The 21,947-nt window shown below is 38.6% G+C and overlaps 1 protein-coding gene across 4 annotated transcripts in view; it reads left to right on the top strand.

The window, feature by feature from the left end:
- LOC136858571 (phosphatidylinositol 3,4,5-trisphosphate 3-phosphatase and dual-specificity protein phosphatase PTEN) overlaps nt 1-21,947 on the top strand; it is a 516,439-nt gene that overhangs the window by 272,259 nt on the left and 222,233 nt on the right. For all 4 annotated transcript variants that reach the window (XM_067138224.2, XM_067138225.2, XM_067138226.2 and 1 more), the window contains exon 7: nt 16,451-16,626. In XM_067138224.2, coding sequence (XP_066994325.2) covers nt 16,451-16,626 — 176 coding nt within the window. The remainder of the gene's footprint in view (nt 1-16,450; nt 16,627-21,947) is intronic.

A 21,947-nucleotide genomic window follows, 5' to 3' on the forward strand; every position in this document is an offset into this window, starting at 1 on the left:
CATTCCATTAGAATGTTTTTCTTTGTGGTGCAACATTTCCATTCCTCTTCTTGTAATTGAAGAGCATTTTTTCAAAAGCTGATCAGAAATCAGATTTTTGCAATTACGTATCAAGCTTATTGCCATGCATGACCTGTTGAACTGGTTTTTGTCAAAACCTGATATTTGCTGTTGTTGCAGGGTATTGTAATCTACAAGTTTTTGCAAAACTCAATATTTGCTGTCAGCCAGTTAAAGCAAAAATTGATAAATGACAACAGTGCTTTGCTTCTGAGAGACCTGAAAGCATGATAACAATGGACGCTGTCATTGTCAGTGGTAATGTGAGAAGGAAATTAAGAAAAGAAAGAAAGAAACTCTGGGCAAACATTTTCCGCCAGAAACAACAATAGGAATGGTTTTTTTTCACACAACATAAACTACATATTTACATTTCACGAACTCTCATCTCTCAACACTTATGCAGTCCTACACACAAACCATGAAGTCCTTTCTTGCACTTGGCGCACACAATACTTGACCTTTTTATTGGTCCACCATCCTTATTGCTACATACTACACAGCGTTTTAAATTTCTACTGGGTAATTTTTCTAACAAGGCCCCTCCTGCAGAAAGACTTTTTGCAGCAGGGAGTGGATTCCTGTGACCTCTCCATTCTATTTCTAAATCCTCAATAATACTAGAAGTAAACTGCAGTCTGGTCATTTTCTTATTGGAGGTATTTTCTTTGTAGATTATATAGGAATTTAGAACCATCCTAGCAATGATGCTAAACACCACCTTCTTCCAAAATTTCAGTGTCCACCTCTCATCCGGATAGGTGTACATCATATCTGAAGCATCTACTTCCCCCATGTAGGTATTGTATTTGTGAATTATATAGGGTTTTGTAATTTCCTTCTGTTTATTATTCTTAACTTTTGTTGTTGTTTTATTTTTAGCTACAGCGTTAGTGGAAAAGAGCAAAACTGGATATTTTTGAGACTTTTTTTCACGCTACCCTGCAATTAGCATTTCATTACTCCTATAATATTTCACTTGCCCTACATCAAATCTCTCTTTTAGGCCTTGGGGTATTTCCTTCCTGTTTCGTCTGAGGGTACCAGTAAAATAAGTGTCCTTGGAAAATAGGTAACGAGCTAACGGAATGCTTGAGAAAAAGTTATCTGTTACTACATGGTAACCTTTCTGAAAATAATTTCCTAATTTTAACAGTTTAGTGACTACCACGTGACCAAGGCCACGCTGTTTGATTTGAGCTTTGTCAACTTCACTCTTCGTTCCTCGGTAGCAATAAAATCCCAAACAATAATTTGCAACTGAGTCACATAACATCCAAAATTTGATTCCCCACCTATGATGTTTTTTATTAGGGAGGTACTGTGTGAGGGAAGAATGACACTTTGTTCCAATGAGTGACTCATCTATACTGAGATGTTGGTGAGGGTTATAATGTTGACGGAATATATGGTTTGCATGCTCTACAGTGGGATCAAATCTGGCACATGGATCATAGTTCTGATGGCCTGGGGGAAACAATGTATTGTTGTCAACTAGATGGAAGAATTTTAAAATTAACTGGAATCTGTTTCTGGAAAACATTTCCCCAAACCATGGAATGTTCCTGGAATTTTTAGCCCAGTATGAAAATATAGTAGGCCTATGAGTTATTCCCATCTCAAGAATAACTGCTACAAATGCCTTGATTTCTGCAACAGTGACAGGTTGCCATTCCCTGGCTCTAGAATTAGGCGATAACTGCTGCACACAAGACAGAAATTGGCAGGCATACTGGTTTGTTTCCTTGACCATCAATTCCCACAGGGAGAGGGTGAAAAATAGATTAAAATACTGACTTGGTTTAGTATCAGAAAGAGGTGCACGTTTAGGGCCAGGCGCCTCAAGGAATGTAGGAGAGGGTTGAAATTGTACGTCGTGATCGGACTGAATTTCACGGAAATCGGGAATCTGATCATTGTAATTACAGTCTCCGTCAACTCCATCATTATTCCCGTCACCATCGGAATCGGAAATTTCATGCATCACTGTCACACAAGTAGGTCGGATAACATCACCACTATCAATCAATCAATACTGATCTGCATTTAGGGCAGTCGCCCAGGTGGCAGAGTCCCTATCCGTTGCTTTCCTAGCCTTTTCCTAAATGATTTCAAAGAAATTGGAAATTTATTGAATGTCTCCCTTGGTAAGTTATTCCAATCCCTAACTCCCCTTCCTATAAATGAATATTTGCCCCAGTTTGTCCTCTTGAATTCCAACTTTTATCTTCATATTGTGATCTTTCCTACTTTTATAAACGCCATTCAAACTTATTCGTCTACTAATGTCATTCCACGCCAACTCTCCACTGACAGCTCTCAACATACCACTTAGTCGAGCAGCTCTTCTTCTTTCTCTCAATTCTTCCCAACCCAAACATTGCAACATTTTTGTAACGCTGCTCTTTTGTCGGAAATCACTCAGAACAAATCGAGCTGCTTTTCTTTGGATTTTTTCCAGATCTTGAATCAGGTAATCCTGGTGAGGGTCCCATACACTGGAACCATACTCTAGTTGGGGTCTTACCAGAGACTTATATGCCTTCTCCTTTACATCCTTACTACAACCCCTAAACACCCTCATAACCATGTGCAGAGATCTCTACCCTTTATTTACAATCCCATTTATGTGATTACACCAATGAAGATCTTTCCTTATATCAACACCTAGATACAATTGTCCCCAAAAGGAACTTTCACCCCATCAACGCAGTAATTAAAACTGAGAGGACTTTTCCTATTTGTGAAACTCACAACCTGACTTTTAACTCCGTTTATCAACATACCATTGCCTGCTGTCCATCTCACAACATTTTCGACGTCACGTTGCAGTTGCTCACAATCTTGTAACTTATTTATTACTCTATAGAGAAGCCTTACCTCTGATTCCACTAATTTACTCATATAATTTATATATATAAGAAAACATAAAGTTCCGATAATACTGCCTTGAGGAATTCCCCTCTTAATTATTACAGGGACAGATAAAGCTTCACCTACTACAGTTCTCTGAGATCCATTTTCTAGAAATATAGCAACCCATTCAGTCACTCTTTTGTCTAGTCCAATTGCACTCATTTTTGCCAGTAGTCTCTCATGATCCACCCTATCAAATGCTTTAGACAGGTCAATCGCGATACAGTCCATTTGACCTCCAGAATCCAAGATATCTGTTATATCTTGCTGGAATCCTACAAGTTGAGCTTCAGTGGAATAACCTTTCCTAAAACCGAATTGCCTTGTATTGAACCAGTTATTAATTTCGCAAACATGTCTAATATAATCAGAAAGAATGCCTTCCCAAAGCTTACATACAATGCATGTCAAACTTACTGGCCTGTAATTTTCAGCTTTATGTCTATCACCCTTTCCTTTATACACAGGGGCAACTATAGCAACTCTCCATTCATCTGGTATAGCTCCTCCGACCAAACAATAATCAAATAAGTACTTCAGATATGATACTATATCCCAACCCATTGTCTTTAGTATATCCCCAGAAATCTGATCAATTCCAGCCGCTTTTCTAGTTTTCAACTTTTGTATCTTATTGTAAATGTCATTGTTATCATATGTAAATTTTATTACTTCTTTGGCTTTAGTCTCCTCCTCTATCTCGACATTTTCCTTGTAACCAACAATCTTTACATACTGCTGACTGAATACTTCTGCCTTTTGAAGATCCTCACATACACACTCCCCTTGTTCATTAATTATTCCTGGAATGTCCTTCTTGGAACCTGTTTCTGCCTTAAAATACCTATACATACCCTTCCATTTTTCACTAACGTATGACTGCCAATTATGCTTGCCATCATGTTATCCTTAGCTGCCTTCTTTGCTAAATTCAATTTTCTAGTAAGTTCCTTCAATTTCTCCTTACTTCCACAGCCATTTCTAACTCTATTTCTTTCCAGTCTGCACCTCCTTCTTAGTCTCTTTATTTCTCTATTATAATAAGGTGGGTCTTTACCATTCCTTACCACCCTTAATGGTACAAACCTGTTTTCGCATTCCTCAACAATTTCTTTAAACCCATCCCAGAGTCTGTTTACATTTTTATTTACAGTTTTCCACCGATCATAATTACTTTTTAGAAACTGCCTCATGCCTGCTTTATCAGCCATATGGTACTGCCTAACAGTCCTACTTTTAAGACCTTCCTTTCTATCACATTTTTTTTTAACTACCACAAAAACAGCTTAATGATCACTAATACCATCTATTACCCTATAGAGCTCATCTGGTTTTATCAGCACGACATCCAGGATATTTTTCACTCTGGTTGGTTCCATCACTTTCTGAATCAGCTGTCCTTCCCATATTAACTTATTTGCCATTTGTTGGTCATGCTTCCTGTCGTTCGCATTTCCTTCCCAATTGACATCTGGCAAATTCAGATCTCCCGCTACAATCACATTTCTTTCCATGTCGTTTCCCACATAGCTGACTATCCTATCAAATAATTCCGAATCCGCGTCAGTGCTACCCTTTCCCGATCTGTACACTCCAAATATATCAAGTTGCCTATTATCTTTAGAAATGAGCCTTACACCTAGAATTTCATGTGTCTCATCTTTAACTTTTTCGTAGCTTACAAATTCTTCTTTCACCAGAATGAACACTCCGCCTCCCACCCTTCGTATCCTATCTCTACGATACACACTCCAGTGCCGTGAGAAAATTTCTGCATCCATTATATCATTTCTCAGCCATGATTCAACTCCTATTACAATATCTGGTGAATATATATCTATTAAATTACTTAACACCTTGAGTGCCACGTGAGACCAACGTTGACTCACAGAGCTTAATGCCATTTGGGCCGCGTGAGTCCGCTGTGGACTCACGCGCACTCTCCAAGTCTCCGACCCCGTGGTGCCATACTTTCATCACACTTGACATGTAAACGTATGTTAAATGAAAGTAGGTGGCCAGTACGTCATGAATCTGTTCTTGGCCTGTTCATTTGTGAGTCTTATGTGACACGACGTAGCCTGTACGTCACTGTAATATATCAACCAAAATAAATAAATTATGACGGCATTATTTTTTGTTTTCAGATCGTGTCATGTGTACAAATAACAAAAGCTTGTACTGTACAGTGTACTCATTGTTCATTGTCTCATATCAGGGTTTGTAGACGAACATAGGACATAAAAATTACATGAACTTTCTAGAAAAAATATTTGTAACTTTGTCTCATTCGCAATCACACCGCAAATTGGTACACTTTTTTGCATATGAATTTAAAGTATAACAAATGAGACTTTCTGAAGAAATATAATTCAAACTGTGTTTCACAATCACACTACAAATTAGTGCACTTTGAAGAAACAGTCCAAACAGAAGAAATTTTCACAGGCTGGTCATTTGAACTTTGACTGTACAGTCTTTCTCATGGCATATTGCCTTCTTGATTCCCGATGGATCTCTTCATAACAGTTACTGCATCTCCGTCTTCCCTGCCGGCTTACATCCTCCAGTCGGTGGTTCAATACCTGCTTCTTTGGTACTTGTGGGGGAGTGTGAAGATCTTTGATACCGGTACCTGTTAACTTTTCAAAAATGTCCTCTTTGAACTGGGTACCAGATATACTCTCATTCCCAAGTTGATTGGAAATATAGATGGCATTTACTGTGCGTGTGCTGATCAATATCTATATAGCTATTTTTCTGTATCATTTTACTTCCCGTCTCAGGGAATTACTATAGCTCTTTTTATGATCTGATAAATCAATGTACGGTTTGCATGTGTTACACTCTATAACACTCCGTGGTTTTTGCACTTCACCATCCCTCCTCTGAATAGTGACCATCTCACCAGTGTGTTTAGTTGTCAAGATTAACACATCTCTTTTATCATGCCATTTCTGAACAACCACACCAATGTTACTTTCACGGGCTCTTGTCTCTCCTCTTGCTAACTTTCTTTTAGCAACATAGGTTGGATTTTACGTCCGATTAGATTTAAATGTTCCAAAGATATGAGTTTTATTCTTTAGTAGTTCAAGAGCTAATGAGACAGATGTATACCAGCATGTCAGGAAGGTGAAAACTGTGCTAGAGTACGTGGTGACACATTGGTCTCACGCGGCCTATACAGCCGGAAGGTAGTGTCAGTGGCCGCGTGAGACCAATGTGTCACCACAATTTCAACACAATGTTACGACTACAATTTTGGCCCAAGATGACTAAAAGGTACATTTCTGTAATGAGATGCAATATTTTATACTCTATAGTAAGAAAAAAAGAATGGCCTGGATGGATTTATTTTTTACTGCATATGTGGCACTTAAGGTGTTAATTCTATTCCTTTCCTTACAATACTTCTATAGTTCAACACTAACAATTTTATGTCATCCCTACTTGATTTCCAGTTCCCTTTTCCCTTATCACCGCTCCCTAGGCCATCCCGTTTCCCTGAATGTACCTCCCTATTACCCTTCCAGACAAATTTCCTAACTTACAACTTGTAATATTACACGTACCACTGCGGTTTAAATGAAGGCCATCTGAGCGCAGATTCCCATCTCCTACCCACCCATTTGGATCTAGAAATTTCACTACCAGTTTCCCACATACCCACTCCATAGTCTCATTTAAATCCCCAATCACCCTCCAGTCAGTATCCCTTCTACACAGTATTCCACTAATAACAATCTCCGCTTTCTTAAACTTCACCCGTGCTGCATTTACCAAGGCCTTCTCTATTTCTGAACAGGTTGTAGGAGGTCAATTTTTTCTTGGGTCACTATTTACTGATTCTGTTTGTTGATTACCATTCTATTCTATATCTTAGTTCTACTGAGCAACTCTGAGAAATGTTCCTTCCATCCCTGTAACTGTTCTTCCTGGGTGGTGAGTAGTTCACCTCTCTTTTTTTAACAGGTTTATTCCTGTTAAATCCTCTCCTTGACAGTTTCTTTGTAATACTATACAGTTCCTTAGCATCTCCTCTTGCTGATGCTGCTTTTGCCATTCGTGCTTGTTCATCTACCCACTGTATATGATCCTTTCTTACGCTTTTCTTCACACTCTTATCAGCTTCCACATATTCCTTGTGTGCCGCAGGTTTCTGTTGTCTTGTTTTACACATATTAATCTTTGCCTTAACTTTCTTTATTCGTGTCAGAAGTATCAATTTTACTTACAGATATTTAACAAAAAGCAACAAGATATCTATATTCCATGCCTTAACTAGCCAGCCTCTATTTTTTCCAAGTACCATCAGACATCCATTCCTTCTTGAGATAATTGTGAAATCCAGTTATCTTCTAATTAACTTCTAAATATGTGTCCTTCACTTTCTTCCATGATAATTCAGCATTCATCATAATGTTCTGGTTCAACAGCAAAAGCTTCAAAGCGGTTTCTTAATAAATTCTATCTGGAATTCTTTCCTTTTGCTTTCATCTTGCAATTTACCTAAATCAAATTTCTTGTTTTGCCTTTCAAATTTCCTTCCACTTGCCACAGTTTTCATTTTAAACTCTGCAATTACCAAGTGATGATCACTTCCAATATCTGCCCCTCTTTTATTTCTTACATCAGTCATTGATCTTCTAAACTTTCTATTTATGGCAATGGGGTCTATCTGGTTTTCTGTAACGTGATTTGCCAACACCCGTGTAATCTTATGGCATCGTTTATGAGGGAATAAAGTGCCACCCACTACCAAATCATGTCCAGCATAGAAATCAGTAAAAAGCTCCCCATTTTTGTTACAGTCACCAACTCCATGCACTCTCATAATTTGTTCCAGCCCCTCATTGTTAGAACAAACCTTTTCAATTAAATTCCCCATTACAGACTATGAATCTCATGTTAAATCTGTATTTAGGGTTGAACTTCTTACAAAATTGTACAAAAACTATTTTAATCCTCCTAGTCAATACTATATATTTTACATCCAATAAAGACGAACCTTTACACATAGTCATGTTTTGCCCCGCCATCGGGTCATCCTCAGTAAGACGTGTCACGCATGATGAATTAAAAACATAGGAAACATACAAAGTGAAATGTTAGTTGAAAAGTTTTTTAAAAAGCATGATGGAAGTTAAAAAACTGTGAAATGTTGATTGTTAAAACAGTCTTGAGCAAGAGGTCTTTCTGTTTCAATGTGTTTATTGTCCTTTGGTGTGGTTCAACTGGTATCTGTATACTGTTGGCTTAGTTGTTTTGTTCCGACATGGGTTGACATACATAAGCATTATTGAAGTTGAACTGTCTGATTTTAGTCTCTAAAATGGATAATACAAATTGAATTAAGGTTGAAAAATGGTGACTAATAGGAACAACATTTAGATTAAGTTATGGAGAATGAAAATTAACTTACGTTACGTGGCCTGCTTGTATCACTTGTATTCTCTGACTACAGAGTCCAGCTCTCAACTGACTTGCTCCCGCAGTCGAGGCGCAAGACGTGTTGCTACAAGGAAGTGGAGGGGGAAATGGGGCAGGGCTTCAGGAGAATGAGAGTGTGTGGAATAATGGGGGCAGTGACTGAAACAGAGTGTAATAATTGTGAGTTCTTATGTTCCTGTTTTTACTACAAATGATCAAAATAAAAGTTTCCCATATTACGTTCTAGTTTTTTCATTTGTCTCATTTAAGTTGAGGGCTGGGTTCTTATATTGATCCATACTAATGTAAAAATTCTCTAAAATGTTGAGCAGTGGACCTTTTTGTTCATGTTGTAGAGTTTTTAGATCTTGATCTATTGTAGTATAATTGTGATTATAGTCTTTGTGATGGTTACTCATGGCAGAGAAATGATTATATTTTAAAGCGTTGCGATGTTCTCTATATCTTATGAGGAAGTTTCTACCAGTTTATCCGACGTAACTTGACCCACATCCCTGACATTCCAGTTTATATATCCCAGAATGCGTGTATTTATTGCTGGTATTTACTGTGTGAGAGTTAAATAATATTCTTTCACTAGTGTTGCTGCTTTTGAAAGCAATTTTTAGGTTCTGTTTTCTTAGGACTTTGGTGATTGTGTATATTATTATTGCTAAATGTGAATGTGGCATATTTTTCTTTAGTTTTTGACTCTTTTGTTAAAGTAGTTGTGGGCTTGTTAGTGTGTTTATTGATTAGCTTATTTATAAATTTTGTGCTGAATCTGTTGTTCAAAGCTATTTCACAGATGGTCCTGATTTCTTTTTTTCAAATTTTTCTTTCAGACAAGGATTTTTAAACCTCTTTCTGACAGGGATGCGGGTCAAGTTACATCGGACAAACTGGTAGGAACTTCCTCGTAAGATATACAGAACATTGCAACGCTTTAAAATATAATAATTTCTCTGCCATGAGTAACCATCACAAAGACTATAATCACAATTATACTACAATAGATCAAGATCTAAAAATTCTACAATGTGAACAAGAAGGTCCACTACTCAACATTTTAGAGAATTTTTACATCAGTATGGATCAATATAAGAACCCAGCCCTCAGCTTAAATGAGACGAATTAAAAAAAGAACGTAATATGGGAAACTTTCATTCCGATCATTTGTAGTAAAAAAACAGGAACATAAGAACTCACAATTATTACAATCCATTTCAGTCACTGCCCCCATTATTCCACACACTCCCATTCTCCCGCAAGCCCCGCCCCATTTTCCTACTCCACTTCCTTGTAGCAACACATCTTGCAGCTCAACTGCGGGAGCAAGTTAGTCAAGAGCTGGACTCCGTAGTCAGAGAATATGGGTGATATAAGTGGGCCACGTAACATAAGTTAATTTTCGTTCTTCATAACTTAATCTAAAAGTTGTTCCTGTTAGTCACCATTTTTCAACCTTAATTTGATTTATATTATCCATTTTACAGACTCAGACGGTTCAATTTCAATAATGCTTATGTAAATCAATCCATTTCGGAACACAAAATTGAGCCAACAGTATACAGATACCAGTTGAACCACACCAAAGGACAACATAATCATTGAAACAGAAAGACCTCCAGCTCAAGACTGTTTTAACGATCAACATTTCGCAGGTTTTAACTTACTAAGGATGACCCAATGCCGGGTCGAAACATGTCTGTTTATGTCTGAAGTTCCGTCTAAATTGGACATAAAATATATAGTATTGACTAGGAGGATCAAAATAGTTTTTTTACAATTTTGTAAGAAGTTTAAATCCCCCATCACAATAATAACATCCCTCTTTCCCACTCGCATTAGTCTCATTTAAATGGCGGTAGAATTCTTCCTTTTTTCAATCTCTGACATTTCTGTGGGAGCATAACACTGGGTCACGGTCACATTGCGAACCCGGGTCTTAAATCGAGCTGTCTTCAGTCTTTCTGAGATTGGTTTCCAATAAAGAATGCTCCTCTTTGCAGTTTCATTCAGTAAAAATCCTACACCTTCCTTATGTTGTGCATCCTCCCCCATTTGCCAGAATAAAGGAATATGCACCTATTAAGAGTCTGTATTTTCCGAAGTCTAGCCACAGTACTTCACTTAATCCAAGGATATCCAGCCTGTATTCCTCCATCACGTTAACCACTTGCTTCAATCGACTGCTCTTTCTCAGGGTTCTGACATTCCAAAAACCTATTCTCGTTTTCCATTACATGCCAAAAGTCAACTTATTATCCATCCGATTGTGTTTCATTTCTGTTTCTTTAATAGTTTATATTTAAGACTGTGCGAGTTATTAGCCCACAGTAACCCGAGCTTGGTGGTGGGCTTGCCACCTAAGTCTCCAAGCCTGTTGTTTTCTGTAGGGGTTGTCTCCCTTAGCCTTTCAACATCCCTCTTCACCGCAAGGCAGTGGTTCCCCTTGTTTCTTTAAACCCCATGGGAAGAGGGTTGCCTGGTCTGCCAGCTTTGCCGTTTCAAAAGTCTCTTTTACTGCCGCATCTGCCATTGAGGACATCACCAGAGCCCCGTTAGCCATCACTTTTCAGGGTTCCTGTAGGGCCATAACAGCTACTGTAGCAGTCATGGGGCATGCGGAATCCCCGCTGTACATCACCCCTGCTGGCAATCGCTTACTTCATGCCGTTGCCCACCTTCCACGTGGTGGACGAGGGTTTGGAATTATGGGCGGCCTGAAGATCGAGTCCACTGCAGATCTTCCCCTCTAGCAACTCTCCTTTTACCTTTCTTCTCATTCTTGTAGCTATAATGTGCAAAATACGCATGTATTTTGCCTTATATAAAAACATAACTGCAGAAAAGCATACTTGAAAGTCGGATTACATCCTGATTTTTCAACCGATGCAACTTACAAAATAATAATCTGTGTCTTTTTAAAACTTAAAAGAAAAACCCAAGTGGTTTACACACCTGGATAATGGTATGACCTTATAGGGCAAAGTCTAGTGAAGAAACCTTTCACAGTTATCAAAATGGGGACTGAAGATTATGAAGATGTTACAAACTTAAAATGTTCATTCTGTTTTTCCACTGTCACATTTCTCCTGAAGTAGATATAGGAAAGGCATCTCGCTTTCGGTTTGTGAAACGAACCCAAGCTATGCATATGTGGGGTTTTTTTTTTTTTGAAACGTGGCTTTAGAAGATGGAAAAGGGAAACGAGTTGCACAACGTGACTGCGTGATGTTGTTTTGAACACAAAATACTCCTATGGTGGAAAGTTAAAGAAGGCAGAGTATGAAGACATTATGAAACTTAGGAAATTTGTACTACCTGTATATGAGAGCCTTGGTTATTGAACACCTGGATTAATGAGCTGTAAATCTTGTTTATTGAATCATTTAGTCATAATATAATTATTGCACAAATGTATATTTTAACAATTGAAATTATTTATGTTCCTCTTATTAATCTACTTATATAACTTCCCCTTTCTTCAAACAACAAATATTGAATTGCACTAAACAGAAATACATTGAATTACAGAAGACAGAAAGAAGAATCCTTAAAACAGCCATAAACAAAAAACACCAAGTAGATGGACAACGGCGATTATTACATAATGAAGTTGTATACCAGGAAACTGAGTCAATAATAGACATACATACATACATACATACATACATACATACATACATACATACATACATACATACATACATACATACATTATCATTATATACTGTTACGCCTTTCAGCCTTCAGTCTGCAAGCCTCTGTGAATTGACAAAACGTCGCCACAATCCTCGATTTGCAACTAGTGTTGTGGCCTCATTTAGTTCTATACCTCTTATCTTTAAATTGTTAGAAACCGAGTCTAACCATCATTGTCTTGGTCTCCCTCTACTTCTCTTACCCTTCATAGCAGAGTCCATTATTCTCCTAGGTAACCTATCCTCCTCCATTCGCCTCACATGACCCCACCACCGAAGCCAGTTTATGCGTACAGCTTCATCGAGTTCATTTGTAAATTAACCTTTATCTCATTCTGAGTACCCTCCCGCCATTGTTCCCACCTGTTTGTACCAGCAATCATTCTTGCTACTTTCATGTCTGTTACTTCTAACTTATGAATAAGCTTTCACTCCCGTAAAGCAAAGTTGGTCTGAAAACAGACTGATGTAAAGATAGTTTCGTCTGGGAGCTGACTTCCTTCTTACAGAATACTGCTGATCGCAACTGCGAGCTAACTGCATTATCTTTTCTACACCTTGATTCAATCTCACTTACTGTATTACCATCCTGGGAGAACACACAACCTAAATACTTGAAATTATCGACCTGTTTTAGCTTTGTATCACCAATCTGACATTCAATTCTGTTGAATTTCTTACCTACTGACATCAATTTAGTCTTCGAGAGGCTAATTTTCATACCATACTCATTGCACCTATTTTCAAGTTGCAAGATATTAGACTGCATCCTTTCGGCACAGTCTGCCATTAAGACCAAGTCGTCAGCATAGGCCAAACTGCTTACTACATTTCCACCTAACTGAATCCCTCGCTGCCATTTTATACCTTTCAGCAGATGATCCATGTAAACTACGAACAGCAAAGGTGAAAGATTACAGCCTTGTCTAACCCCTGTAAGTACCCTGAACCTAGAACTCATTCTACCATCAATTCTCACTGAAGCCCAATTGTCAACATAAATGCCTTTGATTGATTTTAATAATCTACCTTTAATTCCATAGTCCCCCAGTATAGTGAACATTTTTCCCTTGTTACCCTGTCGTGTTTTCTCTAGATATACGAAACATAAACACAGCTGCCTATTCCTCTCGTAGTACTTTTCAATTACCTGGTGCATACTGAAAATCTGATCCTGACAGCCTCTCTGTCGTCTGAAACCACACTGGTTTTCATCCAACTTCCTCTCAACGACTGATCGCACCCTCCCTTCCAAGATGCCAGTGAATACTTTGCCTGGTATACTAATCAATGAGATACCTTGATAGTTGTTGCAATCCTTCCTGTTCCCTTGCTTATAGATAGGTGCAATTACTGCTTTTGCCCAATCTGAAGGTACTTTACCAACATTCCATGTTAATCTTACTACTCTTATGAAGCCATTTCATCCCTGCCTTCCCACTATTACTTCACCATTTCAGGTCTAATTTCATCTATTCATGCTGCCTTATGGCAATGGAGTTTATTTACCATCCTTTCCACTTCCTCGAGCATAATTTCTCCAACATCATTTTTCTCCTCCCCATGAGCTTGGCTATTAGTAACACCACCAGGATGATTTCCTTTTACATTGAGAAGATGTTCAAAATATTCCCTCCACCTCTCCAGTGATTTTCTGGGATCTATTATGAGTTCACCTGAATTACTCAAAACACTGTTCATTTCCTTTTTCCCTCCCTTCCTAAGATTCTTGATTACTGTCCAGAAAGGTTTCCCTGCTGCTTGACCTAGCCTTTCCAGGTAATTACCAAAATCTTCCCATGACTTATTTTTGGATTCAACAATTATTTGTTTCGCTCTGTTTCTTTCATCGACGTACAAATCCCTGTTTGCCTCGGCCCTTGTTTGGAGCCATTTCTGATAAGCCTTCTTTTTACGTTTACAGGCTGCTCTCACTTCATCATTTCACCAAGATGTTTGGCTTTTCCCATCTTTACACACAGTTGTTCCTAGGCATTCCCTTGCTGTTTCTGCTACAGCATCCCTGTATGCCACCCATTCACTTTCTATATCCTGAAGCTGTTTACTGTGTACTGTTCGAAACTTCTCACTAATCATATCCATGTACTTCTGTCTAATTTCCTCGTCCTGGAGATTTTCTACCCTTATTCGTTTGCGGACAGATTTCACTTTCTCTACCCTAGTCCTAGAGATACTTAGTTCACTACAGATCAGATAGTGGTCTGTATCATCAAAATATCTGTGAAAAACTCGTACATTCCTAACAGATTTCCTGAATTCAAAGTCTGTTAAGATATAGTCTGTTATGGATCTGGTACCCCTAGCCTCCCATGTGTAGCGGTGAATAGCCGTATGCTTGAAGAATGTATTCGTAACAGCTAAACCCATACTAGCACAGAATTCCAGCAAACGCTTCCCATTCCCATTAGCTTCCATTTCTTCCCCGCATTTACCAATCACCCTTTCGTATCCTTCAGTTCTATTCCCAACTCTTGCATTGAAATCGCCCATTAGCACTATTCTATCCTTGCTGCTGACCCTGACCACGATGTCACTCAGTGCTTCATAAAACTTGTCAACTTCATCCTCAGCTGCACCCTCACATGGTGAATACACGGACACAATTCTTGTCCTAATTCCTCCAACTGACAAGCCTACCCACATCATTCGTTCATTTACGTTCCTAACAGAAACTATGTTGTGTGCAATGGTATTCCTGATAAAGAGCCCTACCCCAGACTCTGCCCTCCCTTTCTAACACCCGTCAAGTACACTTTATAATCTCCTATCTCTTCCTCGTTATCTCCCCTTACCCGAATATCACTTACTCCTAGCACATCCAGATGCATCCTCTTTGCTGACTCAGCCAGTTGTACCTCCTTTCTTCCATAAGCCCCATTAATATTGATAGCTCCCCATTGAATTCCATTTCGTTCGCCAAGTTGTTTCCAAGGAGTCCCTCGCCTGTCAAATGGGAGTGGGACCTCATTACTCGCCTAGGTCCGAGGCTTGCTTAAAATGTTCTGAGCTCGGTAAATTCATGAAGCAGGTTGTTACCCTACTTGCACATAGTCCAAGTGAGAATCTCTCCTCTAATGGGTTATGGACCACCGGTGAATTGTATAGTCCTAGCCGCCTGAGCACAAGGAGGGCCATGACTCGGAATATGTCCGAGATGCCCACTCCCATTCCATAGCAACTGGTATCCCGATTGTCTCAATAATAGACACAATGCAGAAAAAGAGGGTTAAATTTTTCTGTCACATATCAAGGCTACCAGAAACCAGGGTACTGAAACACCTTTTCAAGTACTTTGGAAAAGTAAAACCAAGAATAATTGATTCAAAGAAGGCCAAGATGATTTTGGTAAGTTAGGCTTAACAATGCAGCAAATTTAAGGCCAAGAAGAGAAGAGGATCCTGAGAAACAGAGATTTGAGACTTAAACTAAAAACTTGTACACGCATAGAGTACGCATAGAACCAGGTCGGAAAGAATGAAGTTCTGGGAGCAGAAGAAGGAACATAAGCCAAATTTGTAGCTAATACTCTTAAGATTTAAATGTATATAGATTGATTAAAGTGCTCCAATGTGGGTGTAAAATAATTTTTAAAAAACATTTTCAGGTAGAAAGCTAATTTTATGTAGTGTATGTAGTATATATGGATTGATTTAAGAGCTCCAGTGTGGGCGTAAACTATGTAAATAAATAAATAAATAAATAAATAAATAAATAAATAAATAAATAAATAAAATATGTGCCAAATTTCATTTACGTGTGCCCTTTGCATTTGGAATTATGTAATATCTAACAAAATCCATTTTTTTCTCGAGACTTAATCTGGTTGGGATGGGCCCTTATTTCAATGAGCCCCCTAATTGTATAAAACTTACGGTTAAGCACTAATAAATTACATGTTGTTAATACTTAATGTTTTTCCCCACTGTTGCTAATAGTTGATTCTGATGCTTAATTCGCTGTCAACAGCCTGTGCATTGTTGCAAGGCTTACCTGCTTCTAGTAAAATATTTTCTAAAGCTTTTCCCAGCTATTTCTGGGGTCACTGGAGCCATCCGGGCTAGTGTTCTATTTTTCTGGGATTCTTCGGATGCCCTTTCTGATGCTATCTGATTTTTGACATGTAAATTTCAACCCAGGATTGACTAGGATTGAAACTCAGTCTTCCGCGTACTTCAGCAGCTAAGCCACTGAGCTAATCATGCTTCCCCATTTGGCTATTTTTAATGAATGCAATAACATTTGCATACATTAATGATATTACTTTATCAGCATTTTCTTCTTGTTTTTACAACAAGTGTTTCAATTTGTTTCAGGAAAAAATGTTTCATTTTTGGTTTAACACCTTCTTTGTCCGTGATGAAGTGCCAGTACCTGAGGCTTCTGCAAATGGTAATGAGGATGGGGATGTGATCCCACCCCCAGACCGCTCGAGCAGAGCCATGAGTTACGATGAACCCCGCATGCCACAACTCCCATCCAGACAGCCCAGGTAAAAAGCTAACCTGCAACTGTTCTTAGAAGTGACACTTCAACGGGGTGTAGAATTGTTTAGTTCTTTTTCTAGGTTGAACAGTGTTGTTTTTTGTACATTCTGTACAGTTTGCCGATGTTTCAAATAGATTGCAGTATTCTTTGTCAAGGCGATTGAAATATTCCTACTTGATCTGAGGTAATCAGTCTCTCAGACAACTGCTCAGATCGAGTAGGGGTATTTCATTTGCCTTGACAAGGAATACTGCAATGTATTCGAAACGTTGGCAAACTGTACGTAATGTACAAAAAACAACAATACGGTTCAATCTGGAAAAAGAACTAAATAATGCAACTGTTCTTAAATTCTTTTAATTGCTGGATGTATATATACTGAACACTGATAATAGAATTATCGTGTTATGTAAATTGTTGCCTGTGAATGTGGTTATAGAACTGCTGTGTGTAGGGCATTCAAGCCACACATCCTACCACATTTTTATTGCAGTTTGGGCATTTGCGTTCTGCATTTCCTGTTTCCATTCTTCTGGGTTGGCTTGTGAATTAACAACCTCAACAGTTTTCTGTCTCTACCACTCCCTTCCTTTCTCCAATATTTCTTCTACTTTTACTCCTCTTTTCTCTGTACTCTCCTTCACCGTATCCATCCACCTCTTTCTGGGCCTTGTAGTCTTCCTCCAATTATTTTCCCTGCAAATACTCACTTTGGAACTCTGTCCTAGTCCATTCTCATCATGTGTCCATATCATTGCAGCCTACTGGTCTCTATCTTTAGAGCCCTGCGCAGATATACAAATTACTATCTGCATGTGCACTTCCTTCATCCGCATCCACGAATGGTTATCCACGGATATTGCAAATATTTGACTATATTACACCCCAGGTATTGAAATGGATAGATCTGTTAACATAATGCAATAGACCTCATACCTAGCACCAGCCCCCCTACAGTGACACAGTTATGAAAGATTTTCTCTTGTGCAAATACAGGCATATTGAGTCCTTTCTAGAAGCTTTGTTCCTTCCTTCCGCTAATTGCACACAGGAGCTAAGTAGGCTTAAGTCAGATTTATGGCTCTATGGACTCAAGACTCTTTATATAATATCATTTTTCCATACCTGTGTCAAGGGCCGCCCTACCACTGCAAAAATAACTGCATCAAATGTATGAAAGACTAACTTGTCAATATTTCTAAATTATACCTGAATGAAAATCAATAAACATTATTACCGGGCAAGTTGGCCGTGCGCTTTGGGGCGCACAGCTATGAGCTTGCATCCGGGAGGTAGTCGGTTCGAACCCCACTGTCAGCAGCCCTGAAGATAGCTTTTGAAGGTTTCCCATTTTCACACCAGTCAATCAAGATGAAATCCCTCAAAGGAAAATGTACCTTAATTAAGGCTACGGCCACTTCCTTCGCACTCCTAGGCCTTTCCTACCCCATCGTTGTTGTAAAACCTATCTGTGTTACATACTATCCACTTCATGTCCGTATCGACTATAAGATCCAATTAATTGAAGGAACAAGAATCGATCGATCAGGTGGATTCTTGTTCCTTCAATTAATTGAAACCTATCTGTGTCGGTAAAATGTAAAGTAAATTGTAATATATATAAACATTATTGTTTAGAAATTTAGGCAAAATTATCTGCACTGTCATACAGTTTGCATCAGCCAAGACAATTACTTCGTGGATAAATCAGCAGATAACCGCATCCGCACAGAGCTCTGTCTTGTGCAGTTTAGAGAATTCAATTCTCTCTCTGATTTCTATGTTTCTGATTGTATCTCTTCGTGTCTTCCCAGTTATTTCTATGAGGGATTTCATCTCGATTACTTGGATTCTACTTTCATCGTGTTTTGTTGTCCATGTGGCCGCCACATGTCAAAATTGGTGTGTAGTTCATTGAGTACAGAATTTTCTTGCATTTGTCCCATACATTGGTAAAACCCATTGGCTTGTTGAATTCTCTTTCCAGTTTATTCATTTATTTTCCCATCTTCCGCAAGTATACTCCCTAAATATTTGAAACTGTTCATAACTTCTAATGGTCTTCAGTCTTTTTTCCTCCTGTATTACCTTTCGTCATTACTACTGTCTTACTGTTCTCCATGCTTATTTTCCTTCAATATTCCTCCATCTTCCAATTCCATACAGTTACTTCTTCTTGTACTTCCATTTCCTCTTCTCCCCGTATTATGTCATCTGCAAAGATAAGGCCTTTTTTCTTTGCTTCCCATTTTTTGTTGTGCACTCTTGTGGATTTCATCCATGACTGTGATGAAGAGTAGAGGGGATAATACACTTCCTTGTCGAAGTCCTGTTGAACCAGTTTGTTTGTCATATCTTAGTCTTCCCACTACTTAAACTCTTTTCATACATGGCTTTGATCTGCGTACCTTCTTTTTTTATCAATGCATCGCAGACCAGTTGCTGTAGTACACTGTCATATGCCTTCTCAGTATTTATAAATGCTATCACTAAATCCTTCCTGAACGTCCATCTTTTCTCCATCATGTTCCTTAACACGTTGAGTGCCAGACCAAAATTCCTGTTATTGCCGTCTAGTGCTGTGAGCTAATAGTGCCGAATTACTCCCTGATGCCAAAACGTTCCTGGGCTTAACTAATCAAGTGACAGCTGAAACTCGGATATATTTATGGTATATTAGGTTACCTTATTATCTAGATTTGGTCAAATATTGCGACTCCCTAATGGGGTCATATTAGTCATTACGAATTGTACATGTACACGCACCCCCATATGCGGTTACAATTATACTGTAGTTAATTGTTCAGCGCTCTTATGGTAAACAATCTTATCACTCCAGTAACATGCAAAAGATGGCAGTTTGACAAGACATCCACAAGCGTAAACCGAGGAATTTCCTCATTTTGTCAGATGTTGTGTCCACCTATTTGTTAAGCTGGCTTGATCTACTTAATGCTTAGTCATTAAAACTTGCTGATCATTATGGTTTGTTTCCTCTACCATTAAATGTGTTACTTCATTCATAACAAATAAACATCATCTGCTTGTTGCTGTGTAGTAGCACCTTCTTGGAAGAATCAGCCGGTGTACCACCGTTGCCCAGGGAACGTTCAAATGCCTTATCTAGCACTCTTATCTAGGCTCCTTCCATGTTTCAGAAAGAATCATAGTTGTTATGATCAGGTGTTAACACTGACAACACAGATTGAAGCAGGATTATAGAAAAGACTGAAGACTGCTGCAGCTTTTGTCGACCTTACATCAGCCTATGACATGGTCTGGAGAGAGGGACTGTTGCTCAATTTTGTTCAAGTCATCCCTTGTCAGAAGCTAGCATGCTTATTAAACAACATGTTATCCAACCGTTGACTTGATGTATTTCTGAATGGTGAAAGAAGCAGGTGGAAATCTCTAAATAATGGTTTACCCCAAGGGTCAGTATTCTCTCCCATTCTATTCAATCTTTACATCCATGACCTGCCAAGAACAACTTCAAAGAAGATACAGTTTGCAGACAATCTAGCTTTAATTACTCAGAGTGCGGATTTGGTACACTGTGAGGATGTACTTACAGAGGACCTAGCCACCATGTGTGACTATTTTCACAAATGGAGACTCCAGCCAAATCCTAGTAAAACAGAAGTAACAGCATTCCATTTGCATAACATGGAAGCTAATCGGAAGCTACATGTCATTTTTAACGAAACAGAAGTCTCCCACAACTTTTTCCCTTGTCGTTCAAACAGCATTGCTTGAATCTGTCAAAGAAGCTGAGTACAAGAGAAAATCTGCTGCTTAAACTAGCGGGCAGTAACTGCGGTGCAGATGCAAACACTCTTTGCACTGCTTCACTTTCTCTAGCATACTCGGCTGGTGAGTACTGCGCTCCTGTGTGGGAAAACAGCGCACATTCGAACAAGATTGACGTACAGCTCAATGATACCATGAGAGTAGTTACTGGTACAGTGAGGTCCACTCCTACTCAGTGGCTGCCTGTTTTAGCAAACATTGTTCCTCTAGATCTGAGGAGAAAAGCAGTGAAAGTACAGTTGCTCAAGAAGACCTTTTCATACAGGAACTCACTCTTCTTCAATGCCTTAAGAGATCCACCTGTGATGAGGTTAAAATCCCGGAATCTACTCTGGACTGATCTACACTCCTATGAAAAATTCAGTGTAACAGCAGAATGGAGACAGTGATGGGAACAATGTCCACCCACCAACGCCTTTTTGATTAAAGACCCAACAAAGAAAGTGCCAGGTTTGGACCTTCCTCGACACGAGTGGTCAAAACTCAACTGTTTCAGAACAGGCCACGACAGGTGCCGATATATAATGAAAAAAGTGAGGATATTATGAAAATGCTGCGTGTGAGTGTGGTGCTGAGAAGCAGACATTGCTTCATGCTGTTGAGAGCTGTCCACTGTCAGCATTTAAGGATGGTTTACGGGCTCTGCATGAATTGACTCCAAGTGCAGTGGAGAATTTTGTAAGATACCAATAGGAGGGAAATGCCATGGTAACTGCTGACATTAGTTTTGTCCCCTTTCTTATGCAGTGGATGAATCTAGGCAGAAGTCCGGTCAGGTGCAAGTTTCTCAGTTTCTCAAATCTTGTTGATGATGTCGGTCAATTTAGTAATCATTTTGCCACCGGCATACTTCCACAATTCAGTAGTTATCGAGTCCTCGCCTGGTGCCTTGTTATTTTTAAGGGACTGAATAATCTGTTTAATTTCTTCTTAATTTCTGTTGTTGTTGTTGTTGTTGTTATTATTATTATTATTATTATTATTATTATTATTATTATTATTATTATTATTATTATTATTATTATTATTATTATTATTATTATTATTCCTTGTATTGAAACCCCATCCTCATTTTCACTTTGCGATTCACTTCACTTTCTTCATTCTCATTGTACTTGGTTCAAAACCACTGTAACTACATTCTTCGTCGATATTATCATTGTCTGACTTGTTCAGTAAATCATCTGTACTATCTGCACTAAGTCTTTTACTGCTCAATTTACTCATAAAGATTTAAAGATAGTAATGGACAAACTAACCCATACTTTTGTACAGCACCGACACAAACAATCCACGAGATAGGCAATGATTCTTTCAGCTTACAAAGCACTCCTGACATAGATGTATGTATTTTATGAGGTGATATTATTAATGTTTTTAAATAATTTAACTAAAACATTTCAACAGTTATTATAGATGTTTAAAATTATTTTAATGTGTAAGGTTAAGAATTTGGGATTATAATGATATAGCAAGTCCAAGAGTATGTTTGGTAATTTTACACCCCTGAAGAAG

The sequence above is a fragment of the Anabrus simplex genome, chromosome 1 (genome assembly GCF_040414725.1).
Source record: "Anabrus simplex isolate iqAnaSimp1 chromosome 1, ASM4041472v1, whole genome shotgun sequence".
Lineage (NCBI taxonomy): Eukaryota > Metazoa > Arthropoda > Insecta > Orthoptera > Tettigoniidae > Anabrus > Anabrus simplex.